Source organism: Oncorhynchus clarkii, chromosome 1 (assembly GCF_045791955.1).
Source record: "Oncorhynchus clarkii lewisi isolate Uvic-CL-2024 chromosome 1, UVic_Ocla_1.0, whole genome shotgun sequence".
NCBI lineage: Eukaryota > Metazoa > Chordata > Actinopteri > Salmoniformes > Salmonidae > Oncorhynchus > Oncorhynchus clarkii.
This window is the reverse complement of record NC_092147.1, coordinates 25,315,452-25,335,978: the sequence shown is the minus strand read 5'-3', so window position 1 is coordinate 25,335,978 and position 20,527 is coordinate 25,315,452. Positions and strand designations below refer to the sequence as shown.

The following is a 20,527-nucleotide window of genomic DNA, read 5'->3' as shown; positions in this document are numbered from 1 at the left end:
CTCCAAACAGGCCCAAAATTCAACTCCCTCTTTGGCCACAGAGCTCCGCTGCTGCCAGCACCGGATCAAGAAAGGAGTAGGACGACTTCATTCCCACCTAGTGGTCAGATAGGAGAATAACACCTTGGAGACAGACCAACCCCAATCCACCTTTACACACCATTGAGTCATTCAAATGAGATTTTGCATCCGGTCTAATTCATATGAATGCTTTGATTTCTTATGAAATTCCTCTGAAACGAATTGACACAGTGTTCGCGGACAGCTGATTAAGGAATGAATATATGTTATGTTTCATTAGTGGTGCTCAGGCCTTGAGAGGTGGTCTGTCTGTTTGCATCCAGTGGTGCGCTGCAGTATAATTCAACCAAATCAGGCTCTTCAGTCCGTGTGTCCCCTGTGTGTTCTTGTTTTTGTTCCAGATGATTAAACAAATGAATGCAAATAATTTAGAACATGCATAGATGGTTTGATTCACCTCAGTTTAGTTTGGGTTCAGTACAGAGGGAATCAGTATTCTCATTGGTGGACAGATTTCACTATGCTGAATCAATATCCCTCAATCATTCGAAAAGCTATCCATAACTGTCAATTATTCACATTTATTTATAGACCAGTTTTCACAATGGTTTTCAATTGATGGTTGATGCTATAATTGTGCTACCAATTCAATGTTAAGATAATAAATTAAAGCTCCTGAATTTCCACAATAACTAAATCCATAAATTATTTTGGTAAAGCTACAACACTCCACAGTGAATTTCACAATGTACTATTGACCCCTGCTTCTCTGAGGCACAGTTGATACTGTAAAATGATACTGTAAAATGATTACTCTATCTCCTGGTCCAGTCCAGGGTGCACTTGCTCTCTGCCCCAGGGTTTGTTTTAAAGTTCATCTAGCCTCTGGTCCTATGGGTCCTAAGGGGGTTACCAGGCAGTCGAGTCTCTAACCTCTCTTCCTAACTTTCCTCTCTCCTCCTTCCCAGCAGCTTGATGAGTCAAACCCAAGAGGATCATAATACATCTCCCATCTTTCTACTGAGGGGGAGAGCCATGGAGTATGCCCTATGCTTCCAAGGGGGCCAAGAGGATTACGGCAATTAAGACTTATTCTATCCTATCTGCTTTTCAGCACCATGTTTAAAAGTTCTTACTCCTGCAATCCCGTTAACGGGATGATATGACAACAGCCAGGGAAAGTGCAGGGCGCCAAATCCAAAACAACAGAAATGTCACAATTAAAATTCCTCAAACATACATGTATTTTATACTGTTTTAAAGGTAATCTTGTTGTTAATCCCACCACCGTGTCCGAATTCAAATATGCTTTACAGCGAAAGCACCACAAATGATTATGTTAGGTCTACACCAAGCCACAGAAAAACACAGCCATTTTTCCAGCCAAAGAGAGGAGTCACAAAAAGCACAAAAAGAGAGAAAATGAATCACTAACCTTTGATGATCTTCATCAGATGACACTCATAGGACTTCATGTTACACAATGCATGTATGTTTTGTTTGATAAAGTTCAAATTTATATAAAAAAAATCTGAGTTTACATTGTTCACTAGTTCCAAAAACATTCAGTGATTTTGCATAGCCACCTCGATTCAACAGATATACTCATCATAAATGTTGATGATAATACAAGTTATACACATGGAATTATAGATATACCTCTCCTTAATGCAACCGCTGTGTCAGATTTTTTTTTAAATTAAAGATAAAGGAAACCATGCAATAATCTGAGTACAGCGCTCAGAAAATGAATCAAATTAGCCGCCATGTTGGAGTCAACAGAAACCAGAAATTACATGAGAAATATTCCCTTACCTTTGATGATCTTCATCAGAATGCACTCCCAGGAATCACAGTTCCACAATAAATGCTTGATTTGTTCGATAATGTCCGTTATTTATGTCCAAGTAGCTACTTTTGTTAGCGTTAGGTACACATATCCAAACGCTCGTGCGTGTATAAAAAGTTATATTACAGGTTGAAGAAACAGTTCAAACTAAGTATAGAATCAAAAATTAAGATGTTTTTATCATAAATCTTCAATAAAGTTCCAACCGGAGAATTCCTTTGTGTCTACAGGAGCAACCGAACGCAAGTCGATATCATGTGGAATGCGCGTGACCAGGAAATGGCTCTCTGCCAGTAACCTGACTCATTCAGCTCTTATTCAGTCCCACAACACAGTAGAAGCCTCATTCAAGTTTCTAAAGACAGTTCACATCTAGTGGAAGCCCTAAGAAGTGCAACTTCATTCATATCCCAATGTGAATGCAATAGGGCCTGAGTTGAAAATCGACCAACCTCAGATTTCTCACATCCTGTTTGGATTTCTTCTCAGGTTTTTGCCTGCCTTAGGAGTTCTGTTATACTCACAGACATCGTTCAAACAGTTTTAGAAACGTCAGTGTTTTATATCCAATACTAATAATAATATGCATATATTAGCAACTGAGACTGAGGAGCAGGCCCTTTACTCTGGGCACCTCTGGGCACCTTTCATCCAAGCTACTCAATACTGCCCCTGCAGCCATAAGAAGTTTTTAAAGCCAAGTTCTGTAAAGTCCTCAACCAAACATGAGCTGCAGTGTTTGGTATGTAGAGACACTCACATTAGTAATAAATTAGGGACACAACAAGGACAATCTTGTCATCAAAACAGAAGACATGTACCTGATTTGCAGTCATTCATTTAGTTAATTAGAATATTAGAATATTAGTTAATTTGACTATTAGAATATTCCAGTCTTTTATTCAACATTAGAAATCAATGAATAAGTGACTGATGCATGTAGTAGCCTAATGAAGGCCAAATCTGTAAAGCCTGTCAAGTTGATTTAGTAAAGCCCTGAATGGCTTTTCAGTATGCAAAGGTTCCACTTTTGATTTGTAGACTCTCAAGCATGAAATTCAGACTGAAGTCTTCACATTTAACAAAACAATTTCAATTTTCAACGTCTAAAATATCAAAGGCATTTTAAGAATGTGTCACCAGAAATGTTGTTCTCTTTGACATTTCACTTCTGATCCACCATTATGTCATATTTCATTCATTATTACCATACTTCCTATTTCACCTCATTTATAGAATTTGATAACCAGAACGTCTGGACTTGAAACAGAGCCATCAGAGCCATGTTGATGTGCCAATTCCCCTCCTATTCTTTAGATAAGTAAATATGGCGCAATAATTGTGCAACATTGTCTTGGAAAGCAATTCCTCTGACCGTCACAACTATTCCCAGCCTCATGTTTCACATCCGGAGAGAAGACTAAAGAAATCTGACTGCTTCCTGAGCAGAAGGAATACAGGAAACCTATCTTTGTTGGGTGGCATGGCCTTTTTCCTTATGCACAAATCCTTCATCGTCATAATATGCATCCTTGTGAACGCATGTCTCTGTGGGGCTCTGAGTTTTTTAACACTTATTTTTTTCATTCTCTCTTGGTTCAAAGTTCATCTCATCTCTCTCTTCAGGAACATCCCCCGGTGTCTGCCATTAGAAGTCTGAAGGGTACTTTGCATGAAGATTAACTTAATGACAGCTTTGCCACCTAAGAAGGAGAGATGGGCAGCCATATAAGACACCTGAGCTTGGGCCCTAAAATGGAAATGTTTTGTATTCACAAGGTAACCTTCACTGAGGGGTGTGGATTTTTTTCCTCTCCTCAAACCAAACCCATGGCCGTCATGTTGCACATGTTGCACATAATCTCAACATAGATTTTTGTTAAAGCAGGTACTTTAACAAATCAACCATTCAACTCATATTCTTAGGCACAATATGCCAGAAGTGTTATGTATCAGTATGGATGCATCAGTATGATTTAGGCAAGCAACTGGATCATCCTGAATAACAATTAAAATGGTCAAGTCTAGTCCTCTCGATCTCTCTCTCTCTCCAATCTCTATGACCCATCAAATAGCATTCTTATTTTCTACCTTAGCCATAAATAACACGTTCTGTGTTCACAACAAGCAATATTTTTCTGAACTAAAATGTGTTCGATTTACCAAAGTGAGGTCACAGCAAGCATCCGTTTCTCAGGGGCTCCCGGTGAATAGCGTTTAGAGGCTATATTTTCCACCCAAACGCAACCTTCGATGCAACGGTCACGTCTCTTGTCTTTGGCAAAAAAAAAACATGCCCCGTGTCTCGAGGCACGCAGACTGAGGGAATAAAATGCCACTTCTGAAGGGCTGTCAAACTCCCACATATTTCCAAATGAAGAATAGTGAGATGAGAAAAAGAGAAATGTGTACGGTTCTGCAGTGCTTCTTCAAGAATGTAGTCTCATGAAACATTGCATGTGTCAACACATTTTATGTTCATTTTATTGGGCTATGTTCTCTCGCTCTTTCATTTTAAATGACAGATCTTGCATTAAGACATACATCTTCTCATCTGATATGCAGACATGGCACCCTTTTATTTACAGATCAATCATTTGTTTGCCTACATCCAACGTTTATTTTTGACTAATTATATATAATACACTTTTCAAACACATATGAATGTGAGTCATTCCATGTCATTTGTCTGTATATAATAAAATTCGAACCCTATAATTTTTCTGATTCATACAGACGCCGGTGGATATAAAAAATCCCCCTATAAATCTATTGGTTGTGGGCTCCGCGCCTCTATCCAATGCTTAGAGGCTGCAGTTCTATTTGGGAAGTTGGCAGCTCGCGGCAAGCTCTTTTACTCTCGCACTGGCAGTTCGACTCTGGAATTATGAGCAGAGCTGGTCAATCCTGTTCCTTGTTTTGAATTTTATTCCCAGAGAATTGAGACCATGGAGATGAGCATCGGCATCCTCATTGCGTTCCTCCTCTCACAGGTAAGCAGGAACATTTTATGTGGCATTGCACAGCGCTCTCCCGCAGCTGATTTAAATTCTGAACTTTAACATGTCACACTTAATGAACGGCAAAGGGGTAATGATTATTTGCATTGCATAGGCTATAGCCTACGATATTATAGATTGAATGAAACCTACAATTAAAGAGAAACTAAATGAAGCCAATATAGCCTAATAATTTCAGAACAGTACACATACATTGATTTAATAACTGAATACCACGAAAGATATGATTAGGAGGCAGTCGATGATGTGTTACATGTTGCATTTGCGGCACCTGGTAGTCTTGGGGATAGTGTCGAGCTTGACATTAATCTGCTGTGGTCAATCAGTCTTTTTACGGATGCCGTTCACATAGGCGTCCAATGGGCGGAACAGGGGAAAGTGTGGAGCTATGTGCAAATCACGGACGAACTCTTGTCAACAGCCACATCTATATTCCGCTCAGATACCCAGTTGAACGTTTCTTTGGCTCTGTGTTCATGTGGGTGAACGAACAGTGTGAGGGGAGGATTCTCAAGGCAATCAGCGCTTACTGATCTCCCAGAGCATCCCCGAAACAGTCAGCTTCTAACTTCAAAAACAAGGGTGGTGTTGGAAGATAGGAATGTAATTTAGAAGCATTTTATTTCAGATATTTCCCTCCCCGTTTCCCATTGACACAGCCTCTTATGTAGGCTATACTTTCTTTGATAGCTCGCTGCCGATCGTATCTGGCATTAATTTGGAGTGACTGATAACTTGGAGCAGCTGCCTCCCTCAGTCACATTTTACTATATTTAAAGTGGTAGAGGGCAATATGGCTGAATAGTGACACAGCAAAGTAGTAGGCCAACCGTTGCTCATCATTGGAAAATTAAGTCGCAATTAAAATATGAAGCATAGCCTAGGCTACATCTTGTCATCGCGAATCAGTTGATTTTATAGAATAGAAACATGGTGACATTTTACAAAGGTGTGCGTGCACTTAACAGTTGCTGTTAATGGAATGTGTTGGGAAAAACTGTTGAAAGCCGAAATGCGTTGGTTCTACATTTAGCAAGGAGCTTTTTAAAAAAACATTTAATTCCATTGTCCTCCAAGTGTTGCTGAATCTCCTCTCCTTCAATGGTATTGTATTAAACCTGGATTCCTAGTAAACTAGACTTGTGGGAGAACAACTGCATTGAAGGTGCGCGCCTTCCCACGAATTCCCAGTTGCTGCGCATTCTTATTTCTCTCCATCAAAGGGCGAGGTTCAAGCAGAGGCAGGTGTCGAATTAATGACGGGCTTTTCCTCAAAATTTTACCCATCACGATAGGGAGCTTTACTTTCCATGGTTATTAGTGTGTGATGAGACAAGATGTTTGTTACACACCTTTTGCTAAGAGTATGACATCATCAGCACTCTTAAGGTTAATAACAATCTCAAAACTGCTGCAAAATGTACACAGTTCTCTTTCCACTGATACTGCAATTGTCTAGCTAAACTGGGAGACACAAACATAAATTGTTAGATTGAAAATAGAGTTAATAGGCCGCTGGCTGCGACATGTAAACTAAGGAGAAAAAAATAAAATAATTCTGTGTCTGGTGAGACTGTGTCCAATACTTTTACTGCCAGAGTTGTCTGGCTCTGTTGGCCCGCTTCATCAAGGGAATCAGGTCGCCCTCTGACTCTCCTCTGACGCTACAGCAACGCTTACCAAACGCCAGGACAACACAACATCCACGTTTCTTATTTATCTTATAGCTCAGGCAGTGCGCCAAATTTGCCTCCAGAATAAGCTGATGGTGTGTTCCCTCTCACCATAAATCCCTGTATTAGAAATGAAACACTAAGCAGTCGAGAGCCTCAACAATAAGTACAGCACAGCACAACCGGGAGGTGCAGGTGCCCGTGCCCATATTTCTCTATCTTTTTGTCTCTCTTTCTCCCCCATCTCTTTCTCTCTCTCCATTCTATTTCTCTATCTCTTTCTATGAAGTGATCTAGGGTAACTGGAGTCTTCTTTTTTAGTATTCTATTTCATGCACTTGTCTAAGTATTTCCAAAAGGCTCAGGACAGTGCAGGTGGGTTTGAATAAAAATGGAAAAATAAAGGTAAAGAAAGTGGTACACCTGCGAGTCAGCGAGCACAGCAGGTACATTTGTTGTTCTGGATGTTTATGGAGCTGGCGGTCAACAGAGTGTTAATTAAATGGTGTAGATCCCGTTAACGGATCAATATGACAATTCATAATGACATTCATAATAAACATTGATAAAAGATAACTGTTATGCATGGAACTTTAGATCCATTTCTCCTTAATGCAACCGCTGTGTCAGATTTCAAAAAAGATTTACCGAAAAAGCACACCATGCAATAATCTGAGTACAGCGCTCAGACAACAAAACGAGCTATACAGATATCCGGCATGTTGTGGAGTCAACAAAGTCAGAAATAGCATTATAAATATTCACTTACCTTTGATGATCTTCATCAGAATGCACTCCCAGGAATCCCAGTTCCACAATAAATGTTTGATTTGTTCGATAATGTCCATCATTTATGTCCAAATACCTCCTTTTTGTTTGTGCGTTTAGCCCCATAATCCAAATTACTGGAGCAGACGAAAAGTCCAAAAGTTCCGTTACAGTCCGTAAAAACATGTCAAACGAAGTATAGAATCAATCTTTAGGATGTTTTTATCATAAATCTTCAATAATGTTCCAACCAGAGAATTCCTTTGTCTTCAGAAATGCAATGGAATGCAAGCTAACTCTCACGTGAACGCGCGTGGTCAGCTCATGCCACTCTGGCAGACCTCTGACTCATTCAGCTCCCATTCCCCCCTCCCTCACAGTAGAAGCATCAAACAAGGTTCTAAAGACTGTTGACATCTAGTGGAAGCCTTAGGAAGTGCAATATGACCCCATAGACACTGTATATTCGATAGGCAATGAGTTGAAAAACTACAAAAGTCCTGTTTGGATTTTTTCTCAGATTATTTCCTGCCATATGAGTTCTGTTGTACTCACAGACATAATTTAAAAAAAAGAAAGAAACTTCAGAGTGTTTTCTATATCAGCAACTGGGCCAGAGTAGCAGGCAGTTTACTCTGGGCACCTTATTCATCCAAGCTATTCAATACTGCCCCCAGCCATAAGTCCCCTCTAAGCCGTCCTGAAGTGTGAGTGTGACGGGGTGTTGGCATGGTCCTTTATGGTCATAGTGTCCAGGTGAATGTTAAAGTGGTCATTCAGGGGGGAATGGGAGAGTACGCTTTACCTTGGTGCCTGATTACAGAGAGTCAGGAGGTGTGCCCACCTCAGTGACCCTCTTCTCCCCTGTCTGCAGCTCAGAAAGGGACACAGCCATGGCTGCATGTCAACTCCATTTATTACTGCAGAAACAGGTGCAGGGATGGGGACAACACACACTCCACTGCCCTTGGCCAGTTCTCACACACACACACACACACACACACACACACACATATCTAATATTAAGGAATTCTCAAGGTTTTGCTCGCCTGAGGTAGAGTATCTCATGATAAGCTGTCGACCGCATTATTTACCAAGAGATTTTTCATCTTTATTTTTCATAGCTGTCTATTTACCACCACAAACCGATGCTGGCACTAAGACTGCACTCAACGAGCTGTATACAACCACAAGCAAACAAGAACATGCTTATCATGAGGCAGCGCTCCTAGTGGTCGGGGACTTTAATGCAGGGAAACTTAAATTCATTTTACGTTCAGGGGATCTACGTGTTTGAGGGTGGGAGTTGGACGCAGATGTTACAGTCACCTCTTCACTTTTGACGTTGAGACCGGTGTTTTGCAGGTAATATTTAATAAAGCTGCCAGTTGAGGACTTGTGAGGAGTCTGTTTCTCGAACTAGACACTCTAATGTACTTGTCCTCTTGCTCAGTTGTGCACCGGGGCCTCCCACTCCTTTTTCTATTCTGGTTAGCGCCAGTTTGCGCTGTTCTTTGAAGGTAGTAATACACAGCGTTGTACGAGATCTTCAGTTTTGGCAATTTATCGCATGGAATAGCCTTCGTTTCTCAGAACAAGAATAGACTGACGAGTTTCAGAAGAAAGTCTTTGTTTCTTGCCATTTTAAGCCTGTAATCGAACTCACAAATGATGATGCTCCGGATACTCAACTAGTCTAAAGAAGGACAGTTTTATTGCTTCTTTAATCAGCACAACCATTTTCAGCTGTGCTAACATAATTGCAAAAGGGTTTTCTAATGATCAATTAGCCTTTTAAAATGATAAACTTGGATTAGCTAACACAACATGCCATTGGAACACAGGAGTGATGGTTGCTGATAATGGCCCCCTTTGTAGATATTCCCAAAAAGTCTGCTTTTTCCAGCTACACTAGTCATTTACAACATTAACAATGTCTACAGTGTATTTCTGATCAATTTGATATTATTTTAATAGATTCAATTTTCAATTTTCTTTCAAAAACAAGGACATCTCTAAATGACCCCAAACTTTTGAACGGTAGTGTACATATTACCTCAATTACCACGACTAACCTGTGCCCCCGCACATTGACTCTGTACCGGTACCCCCTGTATCGCCTCGCTGCTGTTATTTTATTGTTGCTCTTTAATTATTATTATTATTAATTTTTTACTTCAGTTTATTTTAGTAATTACTTTCTTAACACTTATTTTTCTTAACTGTATTGTTGGTTAAGGGCATGTAAGTAAGAATTTAACTGTAAGGTCTACTACACCTGTTGTATTCAGCGCATGTGACACATCTATTTTGATTTGATACACACACAAACACACTGCCAAAATTCAAGATACGAACTCACACATTTAGAAAACAAAGGTAAAAAAGTATAAAATATCTGTTATTGTGATCTTATCAAGCTTAGCTAAGCCAAAAAGTAAAAACACACCTGTCCCTCACCCATACACAATCCCCAGCCATGCCCTCACTTGACCCTTTAGCTTACCTTTGCATTGAACATTAAAGTTTTGGAGAGGTTTTGGATACAGATTAGGCTAGACCACATCCCTCCTAACACTCTGTGTCTGGTGTTTTGAGAAGCTTTGTATTTTAAAGATCCTGAATTAGTGATAATTATGTCTGGTGAAGGAGCACAATAAGCCCAACGCAGTGGCAGTAATGTTGACAGTAATGATGGAAGCCAGTCATTAGTGCTGATGGCGATCTGAAACACACGCTCTCTCTTCCTGCTCTTTTTCTTTCTCCGCTTTGTGAGGGGTGCAGCGCTCCACCCAATGTCAGCTCTGAGCTGTGCTAGATGTACCTGATGCGTATCTCTCACCCCTGGCGCTGTGTGTGAGACTGAATTACAGATGAGCGTAAAAACAGCCTGTTATCATGTCTTTATGGATCACTGCTTCTCGATACTCCGCCCTGGGCCATAAACACATAGGTCAGGTGGCTTGACCCCAGTATCCTCCTACATGTTATGATGAGCTGCTTGTCTAGTACTGTTGAGTACCTTTGGAGATATTAGCTGTTGGAGGGTTGTTGGAGGAGTTGAAAGTCTTGCTCTCCAGTGGCTTAATGAAGGGAAGATATCGAAAAAGATAGCCAACCCTGTGATGTTAGAGTGCTCTTAAAAATGTATTTGGTTGTAGCTGGTATTGACGGCATCCATACTGGAGTAAAAGCTTCCTGTAAATGATGCTGCTGATGAAAACACATGCACACACAGACACACACACATTTCTGTAAGACTAAGCAAAGCAGGGAGTGAGCAGATCTTCAGTGCTCTCTCCCTTGATGACTGTGGTTTAGCGGTTGACTTTAATGGACTGTAAGGTCAACCCAAGTCTTAACTCTTGTTCAGGGAGGGTTTGACCTTGTGGGGAAAGTTAACCATCCATATTTTCTCTGACTGGAGCAAAGCAATTTAACTTTCATGGGTTTAAGAGGAAAATAAGCAATAGGTAGGAGGGGACCATTTTCCCGGGCAAGAAACTGATAATTAGAGTAAATATGTCCCCACAAGGAGAGAGCCAGGTTTGATATCAGCCCGTTGTTGCCTAATTATACAAAATGCCAATGGATATAAATTAATTAAATGTGCCAACTGAAAAGGCTACTGTCTTGGGAAAATTAAATAATGGCTTATTTGTGTGCCTGAGGTACTGTAGTGTAGAGAGAGAATGAGAAACTTGTGGACTAACCGACCGTGTTTGGCTGTCTTGATGTCATGAGCACACACACGCGCAATCACACACACACACACGCGCACAATATAACAGCGTGTCGTGCAGGAGGAGAGGAGGTGGCAGTGCGATCGCCGTCGTCCTGTTTCCGCAACGTCCCCATCTCTTCGTTTGTATGCGCAGATCATCCTTCTGTCAGGCAGGTAATTGATGGGGAAGAGCAGCAAAGCCCGGTACTCCCAAATCCTCCGTACAAATACAAACAGCCAGGCAGCCAGAAAGAAAGAAAGAGGGAACCAGTGATGGTCTGAGGCTGACCATACTGCACTGCTAGCAGGCAGCCTTGTCTGTCTCTGTGCCAGACTGTATATCTCTCTTCTCTCTCTCCATTCGCTCTCTGCTCTGGTCCATCATTCTCTGACTTTAAGTTGTATTTGTGTATATGGGGAGTGAATTCATGACAGAGATGGTGCTCATTATAAGTGTGTTCCAGTGTCGTCTGTGATGATTCCATCCCGTTGTATAAGTAAGAACTGCTGTGTGTGTGTGTGGAGAGAGAGACATATGCTGAACCCTGCGAAGGCATCATCTCCTCAGCCAGCTGACAGAAGAGAGTGAGGATACATGATGTAGAGCTGCTTATAGGGCACTATCCCTGCTGAAGTAAAATGGTTGTGAAATACTAATGGGGTGATGGTAATGACTTTGGTGCTTAAGAAGGAGATGCTCTCCACTCTGGATGGGGAGGTGTGAGTGCTGATTTATGATGAGTGCTGTTTGTGTGTGTCACTGTGTGTGTGTGTGGCCATGATGGCTGTCCACTACACACACACACACCTACACACCAGCTGATTGCAGAACTTTCACGTGAGCTAACTTTTTACACACCATCTTCACTTCTCAATTCCTCTATCTCTCTGCCCTTGTGCCTGCGATTTTATTGATTCTGTCCAGTGCGTCTCTGATGGGATGAACTCTATGTGTCATTTCAATGTGGCTGAGCATTACAACAGTCTCGTTACAAGCCAAAGGGAATGCTTGTTCTGAAAGTAGCCCATTATGCCCTTTCCCCGCCACCCTTCCAGCTCGGAGAGAGGGTGGTAACCGGTGCAGACATGAGAGGCCAGAGAGCGTTGGACTTGTTTCACCTCTGTCTCAAGCTCTTCCCCCTCGCTCTGCTCGCTGGTCTGCCTGTTGCCTTTCATTCCTTGTGATCCATATCAGATGGTCGGAACAAAATGTCACATCTGTGGGAGAGGGAATCAATCACAGCTTGCATTCACCCTGACATCCGCCGTACCTCCCCTGGTCTCCTAGATGGCGACATGGTGCCAGATATCCTACAGCAGATTGGAGATTACCTTGGCCGTTAGAAGAAGTGAGTTGCCGTCAGAGGACTAGGAAGTAGCGTACACAAAGCACTATATTGATGACCGAGGAGGCCACTTGCAGGCAATTGGAATAGCTTTCCCCTTTTTTGATTTTGATGTGAGCATGTGGTGGAATGAGGGAGCCAGTGGCCGTGTCCGAAATCTGGCTTGCCTACTACCATAACCCCGGAAAGTAGGGTACTGCACCACCCTCTTAAAAAATAAAAACAAATAACATGTAATAAAAATATACATTCACTGGGCCTTTAGTGCTGTATTAGCGGACCAATAAACAGTGCATTTGGACAGTATTCAGACCCCTTCCCCTTTTCCACATTTTGTTACGTTACAGCCTTATTCTAAAATTGATTAAATTAATTTGTTTCCTCATCAATCTACACACAATACCCCATAATGACAAAGACGAAAACAGGTTTTTGAAAAAACGAAAATATTACATTTACATAAGTATTCAGACCCTTTACTCAGTACTTTGTTGAAGCATTTTTGGCAGCGATTACAGCCTCGAGTCTTCTTGGGTATGACGCTACAAGCTTGGCACACCTGTATTTGGGGAGATTGTCACCAGACTTCACCTTCATCAACCATATCTCTGACCACCTTCCTATGTTCAAGCCCCATGAACTGTCCTTCTCCATCTTTGGAGGATGCATGGACTCAGACTTGTCCTCTATTGGTTGACCTAGACAACTATAGCTAGGCTACACATTATGTATAGCTTGTTTGTTTTTCGCTTTTCATGTGTTTTGACATGATGAAAAGCGCTACTAAAATGTAATCAATTATTATACAAAAGATGGTTTATTTAGTTTAGTTAAGCAAAAAGCTCTAATGAAGGCCTGACACTCAAGCTTCAGTAAAAGTAATACTAGAAAAAGCAGTGTGCAGGTTTATTTTTACTTTCAACTTATCTAATTGTTACCATGCATTTGCAACAAGATGCTCAAATGTGCGAGTGCATTATTTAATGTTGAAATGTTGAAAGTAAAACACAACAGTAGATGTACCGGTATCAAACATATGTTTTTATTACAAACAATAAATACTTTTTAATGAAAACAGAAATCCACTTTGGGTTTTAAAAAGCATTTCACCAAAAACAGTAGAAAATGAATAACTGAATAGCTATGAATAAAATACATAAAACTACTTCTTAATCATGGCCTATAAAATAACCAAACGGCGTGCCTCCCTGGCAGTCACATCCTTCTGGAACCTTCTGGGAGGGAGAGGAGGAGATGATGACCGGTGGGGTGATGGAGTGGCATACCCTGCAGCACCTCATCCATCACCGCATACCATTTCCAGTATGCGGTTGTGGCCTCCCCTCCCTCCGTGCTGACTCTGGTGCAGGGAGCTTTCAACTCCTGAAAAATATAGAAAAGGATAGCTTTCAGCATCAAACATACATGTACTACATGTAAAGGCCTGTAAAAAGTAGTATGCCAATTGCAGTGCATTTCTCTGGAATAGTTTTACATTTCTAAAATGTACAGTACCTTCAGAAAGTATTCAAACCCCTTGACTTCTTCAAAATGTTCTTGTTTTACAGCCTGAATTTAAAATGAATTAAATTAAATTGTGTCACTGGACTACACACAATACATCATGATGTCAATGAGGAATCATGTTTTTAGAAATGTTAACAAATGAATAATAAATTATAAGCTGAAATGTCAATAAGTCAGGGGCACAGCTTTCACTGGGGACGGGGACAGGGACGGGGACGGGGGGGGGGCATGTCCCCCCCACATTCTGAAATTGCACTCCTCTGAGTGGTCGGGTAGTCTGTTTGAGTGTTTATCCGACTGGATACATTAAAAAAAAATTATGTCGCCCCCACTTCTAAAACCAAAGTTGCGCCCGTGATAAGTATTCAACTCTTTTGCTTAACAACTCACATAATAAGTTGCATGGACTCACTCTGTGTGCAATAATAGTCTTTCATGATTTTTGAATGACTACCTCATCTCTGTACCCCACACATACTATTATCTGTAATGTTACTCAGTCGAGCAGTGAATTTCAAATACAGATTCAACCACAAAGACCAGGGATGTTTTCCAATGCCACCAAAAGTTGGACACTGATTGGTAGATTAAAAAAGCAGACATGAAATATCCCTTTGAGCATGGTGAAGTTATTAATTACATGTTGAATGGTGTATCAATACACCCAGTTACTACAAAGTTACAGGCATTCTTCCTAACTCAATTGCTGGAAAGGAAGGACACCGCTCAGGGATTTCTCCATGAGGTCAATGATGACTTTAAAATAGTTGCAGAGTTTAATGGCTGTGAAAGGAGAAACTTAGGATGGATCAACAACATTGTAGTTACTCCACAATACTAACCTAAATGACAGAGTGAAAATAAATGAGCCTGTACAGTATAAAAACATTCCAAAACATGCATCCTGTTTGCAATAAGACACTAAAGTGAAGGTGCAAAAAATATGGCAAAGAAATTAACTTTATGTCCTGAATACAAAGCGTTATGTTTGTGGCAAATCCAACACAACACATTACTGAGCATCACCCTTCATATTTTCAAGCATATTGGTGGCTGCATCATGTTATGCGTAAGCTTGTCATCGGCAAGGACTAGATCAGTAACCTAAAACACAAGGCCAAGTATACACTGGAGTTGCTTACCAAACTTACCAAGACGACATTGCTTACCAAGGAGTTGCTTACCAAGAAAGTTCCTGAGTTACAGTTTTGACTTAAATCGTCTTGAAAATCTATGGCAAGACTTGAAAAGGACTGTCTGTCTAGCAACGATCAACAATATTTGTTTGTACAGAACGGGTGTGTAAAGCTCTCAGAGACTTACCCAGAAATACTCACAGCTGTAATCACTGACAAAGGTGATTCTAACATGTACTGACTCAAAGGTGTGTATACTTATGTAAATGAGATATTTCTGTAGTTCATTTTCAATCATTTTGGGGGTCAGGGTTAGGGTTCAGGTTAGGGTTAGGGTTAAAACATGTTTCTCTTTGTCATTATGGGGTATTGTGTGTAAATGGGTGAGAAAAAACACAATTTAATCCATTTTGAAATCAGGCTCTAACACAACAAAATGTGGAATAAGTCCAGGGGTGTGAATACTTTCTGAAGGCACTGTACAGTCGTGGCCAAAAGTTTTGAGAATGACACAAATATTAATATTCACAAAGTCTGCTGCCTCTGTTTTTATGATGGCAATTTGCACATATTCCAGAATGTTATGAAGAGTGATCAGATGAATTGCAATTAATTGCAAAGTTTGCCATGCAAAGGAACTGAATCCCCCAAAAACAAAGGCAAAACAAAAGGCAAAAGCAAAGACTTTTGGAGGATGGCCTGGTGTCAAGAACAGCAGCAAAGAAGCCACTTCTCTCCAGGAAAAACATCAGGGACAGACTGATATTCTGCAAAAGGTACAGGGATTGAACTGCTGAGGACTGGGGTAAAGTTGTTTTCTCTGATGAATCCCCTTTCCGACTGTTTGGGGCATCCGGAAAAATGCTTGTCCGGAGAAGACAAGGTGAGCGCTACCATCAGTCCTGTGTCATGTCAACAGTAAAGCATCCTGAGACCATTCATGTGTGAGGTTGCTTCTCAGCCAAGGGAGTGGGCTCACTCACAATTTTGCCTAAGAACACAGCCATGAATAAAGAATGGTACCAACACATCCTCCGAGAGCAACTTCTCCCAACCATCCAGGAACAGTTTGGTGACGAACAATGCCTTTTCCAGCATGATGGAGCACCTTGTCATAAGGCAAAAGTGATAGCTAAACGACTCGGGGAAGAAAACATCTATATTTTGGGTCCATGCCAGGAAAATACCCAGACCTTAATCCCATTGAGAAAAAAGAGTCAACACTGCAAATATTGACTCTGCATCAACTTCATGTAATTGTCAATAAAAGCCTTTGACACTTATGAAATGCTTGTAATTATACTTCAGTATTCCATAGTAACATCTGACAAAAATATCTAGACACTGAAGCACCAAACTTTGTGGAAATTAATATTTGTGTCATTCTTAAAGCCTTTGGTCACGACTGTATATCTGTTGTTGCTGACAGAGAAAGGGAACCTTTATTAGCCAAATACAACAATCCATGTAAAGATAACATACAGTAGCGTACCGTGTATTTTTGCTTATGGTTCTCCCAGTTCTTTTTCACCCATGCACGTGACAACTGCCCCTCCAACTCACACTCCTTCACCTAGATCCTGAAAAGACAGAAGATGAAATACAACATTAACCAAAACATTATCAAAGTTATTGTTGTGAGTACTTTCTACAGAAGTCTAGACTGCCACATACTTGATCAAATTGGAGTGGCAAGGTGAAACAGTAACAAGAGCAGCTTATCATTACTTTCACCATAACATGTTATGTGCAATGAACCTACCCATTCAGGCTGTAACCGTTCAGGTAGAAACTAATATTACGTAGCATGAACATTACAATCAGCTCAACACAAATAAACTGAAGTGTCAAATCAGGAGAAATAGAAGAAAAGAGAAGCGTTAGGTTGAGCACCACTGTGGAAAATAGGAATGTAGCTAGGCTACCATGTTCCTAACGTATAGCTAGTGGCAGTTCATAGTGCAGTAGCAAGAGAGCTAACAATGGCCACATGACAAAACCTTTTTTTGCTGCATTTCTCCTGCCATATTTGCCACTGAATTAAATGCCTGGTATAGTCATCAGACCCTGGAAAATTTTGAACACAAGTATTTACAACAAGTAGCTAGCTAGCTAGCTAACTAGGCCATTGTTAAATGAAAAATCTCTCAACAGCAAGCAATTAACCCTGTAGCTAACGTTACTGTTTGAACAGTTACAACTTCTAGGCCTTCTAAAGCACATAGCTAGCTAGCTGAAGACACGGCAGGCAGTAGGCTGCAGATCTGTTTTCAAAGATGTAACATTACAATTAAATAGTCATGGTAATTTTAAGCAGAACAAAAATGACTTACATTTGAACACCTCCGCAGAAGCTTCACTATTTGCCATCTTCCAAGTTGTTTACTTGAAGAGATCTAGCTATCAGAACTCACAGCCTCCATCTTCCAATGCATTGTGGCTGTGAAATTCAGAAAGGCTGCAGAAAATTCTACTAGATGAAAAGCCAAAATTAGTACAACATCCTGGCACACTCGATTTACAAAAATTCACATATTATTAGACCATATTTTTTTGCAAACTCAAACGGCTTGCTGTTTAGCAAGTATGGGGATAGGACACGGCCAGAGCTTTAGTCTGCCTTTGACATGAGGCTGGGAGTTCAATTAAATTCCTTTAGATGCAATTATTGTCCTTTTTTAATGGTTTGGTTGTGTATCGTGACTGAGTGGAGGCATTTCATTGTATAATGCAGTCTGAAATGATGGCAAAATAGACAGGATGTTATTGCCAATTTCCTTTTCCATTCCATAGTCATCATCCACCATGTACTTTGTTTTGTAACCCATACAGTGTTTGATGTGTAGCATCACATCCATCATATAGCATCCTACTGTAATTACATACCATCAGACATGAGCGACAAATCCCGTGAAGATTGTAACAGTCAATTTGATAGGAACATAGGAAATTAGAAATTGGGAACTGCCTGTCTTTTGGACACATAAAAAAACAAACATTTCAGTTGTCTATGTGTACAGTACACTTCAAAGAAAATACATATATTTTTAGAAGAACCCTCTGTTGAATGTTCCATTAAAGAACATATTCTTAAGTCAATGATTTAGAAAAGAAGCTGTGATGGTTGGTTTGAAGAAATCCCAAAACGTGTTAGTCATTAAGCGGGCTTGCGTAGCTACTTTTGGGGGGACTTTTGGGGGGACTGGAAGCTTGTTCTACAGGGAGCGAGATGGATGGGCGAGCATTGAGAAGATTTAGACCTGTCTGATTACAGCTCTGTCATGTGTTGAGTAAGGCACTTCCATCAACCCCCTGTCTGTCACTGGAGCCAGCATGGGACCCACTGCTGGTCGCTTCCTGTGGAGTGACCAGCATGCCCCGGCGGATACACAGGAAGTACAAAAGTCAGAGTTTCTTCTCTGAGGTAGAGCATCAGTTTTACCTAGTCACCGACAATACACAGACTGTTTCTGTAATCGTTACTAGTCAAATCCTTGCTTCCTCCGTCCATTGTTCTGCAGTTCCTTTCAAATTGCATTGGTGGAGAGGATCCAGGGTCTATCTATTCTCCTCCAATGAGTTTTGAGAGGAATTGAGGAAACAAGGACAACTGGTAATATTTCTAACCACAGCCTGTAAAAAACAAATACTTCTCAAAATGACACAAGTCCTTGGGAAACTAACTATGAAACAACCCGCATCGGTGGAAGAAATTAGCAGACGTTTGGCAGTTTGGTTCATTTCCTGTTGTTGTAGGCTGTGTGTCTATCCTGGGTGAAGCCAGGCAGTAATTATCCTGCTGTCCTATATGTGCCTCTCTAAGGTGAGGGGGTCTTTAATTAAACTGCAGTAGCCCAGGCTCTGCTTCGAGGCTCTGCTCTGACCGTTGCTCTGAAGCTGCTAGGTGAGGTGAGGCAGGTCGGTCCGGCGAGACTGCTGGAGCATCTGCCTGTGCTGGATGCTCTGTGCTTAGGGTATGCGGGAGACATGGAAGAGGGAGGAAAAGGTATTTCAGTAACATTTTAATGATACAGGCTGACTCTTCACTTAACACTCCTTCCCTCCCAATGCACAGAAGACTACACACACACACACACACACACACACACACACACACACAGGGCACACACACATTCAATCACACATATGCACGCTCGCTATACATTTACCTTCAATCACATGCCATTATCTGGTTTTCACCACTTCTATCTGTGGGGAGTTTTAGTGAGCAGTCTAGATTTGTCTCTGGAGCCACCAGACTGGATTTGATTTTCATTAGGATTTCATGTCTTGGCTGTCATTTCTCCCCACCCTGCATGCTTTGGTGGACACAATTTTCCGCTGCAGTGGACCCACACGGTGGACTGGTTGTTTTTTTATGCTGCACTTGATCCACACCGGGTGGCTGGTTATCAATGTGTTCTCTCGCACTGAGGGGGCTGTCCGGCCTCTCTCAAAACACCACCCCCTGCTTCCTACACACGCAGAACACAACACACACACCTACATATCTTCACACATGCAATCCCACACACACAAATAACCACATACACATCCACATTCCCAATGGCAACACATGTGGGTGTGTGTTTAAAGTCTGTTGATGTTTGTGGTAATACTGAATGTTTATCCAATTGTGTGAGAGCTGAATGGATGTGAGATAATGTGGTGCGATCAGAAGAGTAGAAAGGCGTTGATCTGGAGGAAATATTCTGTTCATCATTCACTCAATGATTTCCTAATGTAAATGTCACACAGACTGCCCAGACTATTAAACACAAGCAAACAGAGAGCCAAGTGCCAATCAAAATTAATGTTAATCTTCATAACATCGCATGGTCAGACTCACACAACACAAGGCTGGCCAGCATTATGACTCACTAATCTCTGAGCCTTAAATAGGAAGGACTCCAGTTCCTTAAATAAAAGCTTCTGTATGTCTACCACCACTGGAAATATACTGCCTGTCAGCACCATAGTCATTACTGAATTATTCATGTTTCCATCCGTTTACAGTATTCTAATCTACCGAGTCTTCTGTTAACTTAGGATGCAGTATTGATGCTACCAATACAGTACTTGGGAATCGTATAATGAGTATGTGAGTGGCTTCAGTAGTCTGACTTTTATTAGGAGTCCATGCTCTATTGGCTCCAGAGCTGGTTATCTAGTAGGTCACAGCCCTGATCTATGTTATCTCCCCAGTAAGAGAAGCCATGGTCATTAAAGGCCTAGTGTAGTGTGCAACAGACATGCTTATATTAGCATGCACTGTCTGATCATTTATTGCATGGTGAATCCTCCTGTGCCAGCTCATTTACTCAGCCTGATCTCATAGACTAGACGTAACATAGTAAATGTAAATCCGGGACACTCAAATAAGTATGATATGTTATGGTTGGTATGGTTATGTAAGATAGGTTACTTAAGGCAAAATTGAAAGTAAGATGGGCTGGAGGGGTG

General features: G+C 41.1%; 1 protein-coding gene across 1 annotated transcript in view; it reads left to right on the top strand.

Annotated features, from left to right (window-relative positions):
• Nucleotides 1–4,818: 4,818 nt before the first annotated feature.
• LOC139369857 (cadherin-13-like) overlaps nucleotides 4,819–20,527 on the top strand; it is a 243,059-nt gene continuing 227,350 nt past the window's right edge. Inside the window, exon 1 of the mRNA XM_071109488.1 lies at nucleotides 4,819–4,863. Within this exon, the coding sequence (XP_070965589.1) occupies nucleotides 4,819–4,863 (45 nt within the window). The remainder of the gene's footprint in view (nucleotides 4,864–20,527) is intronic.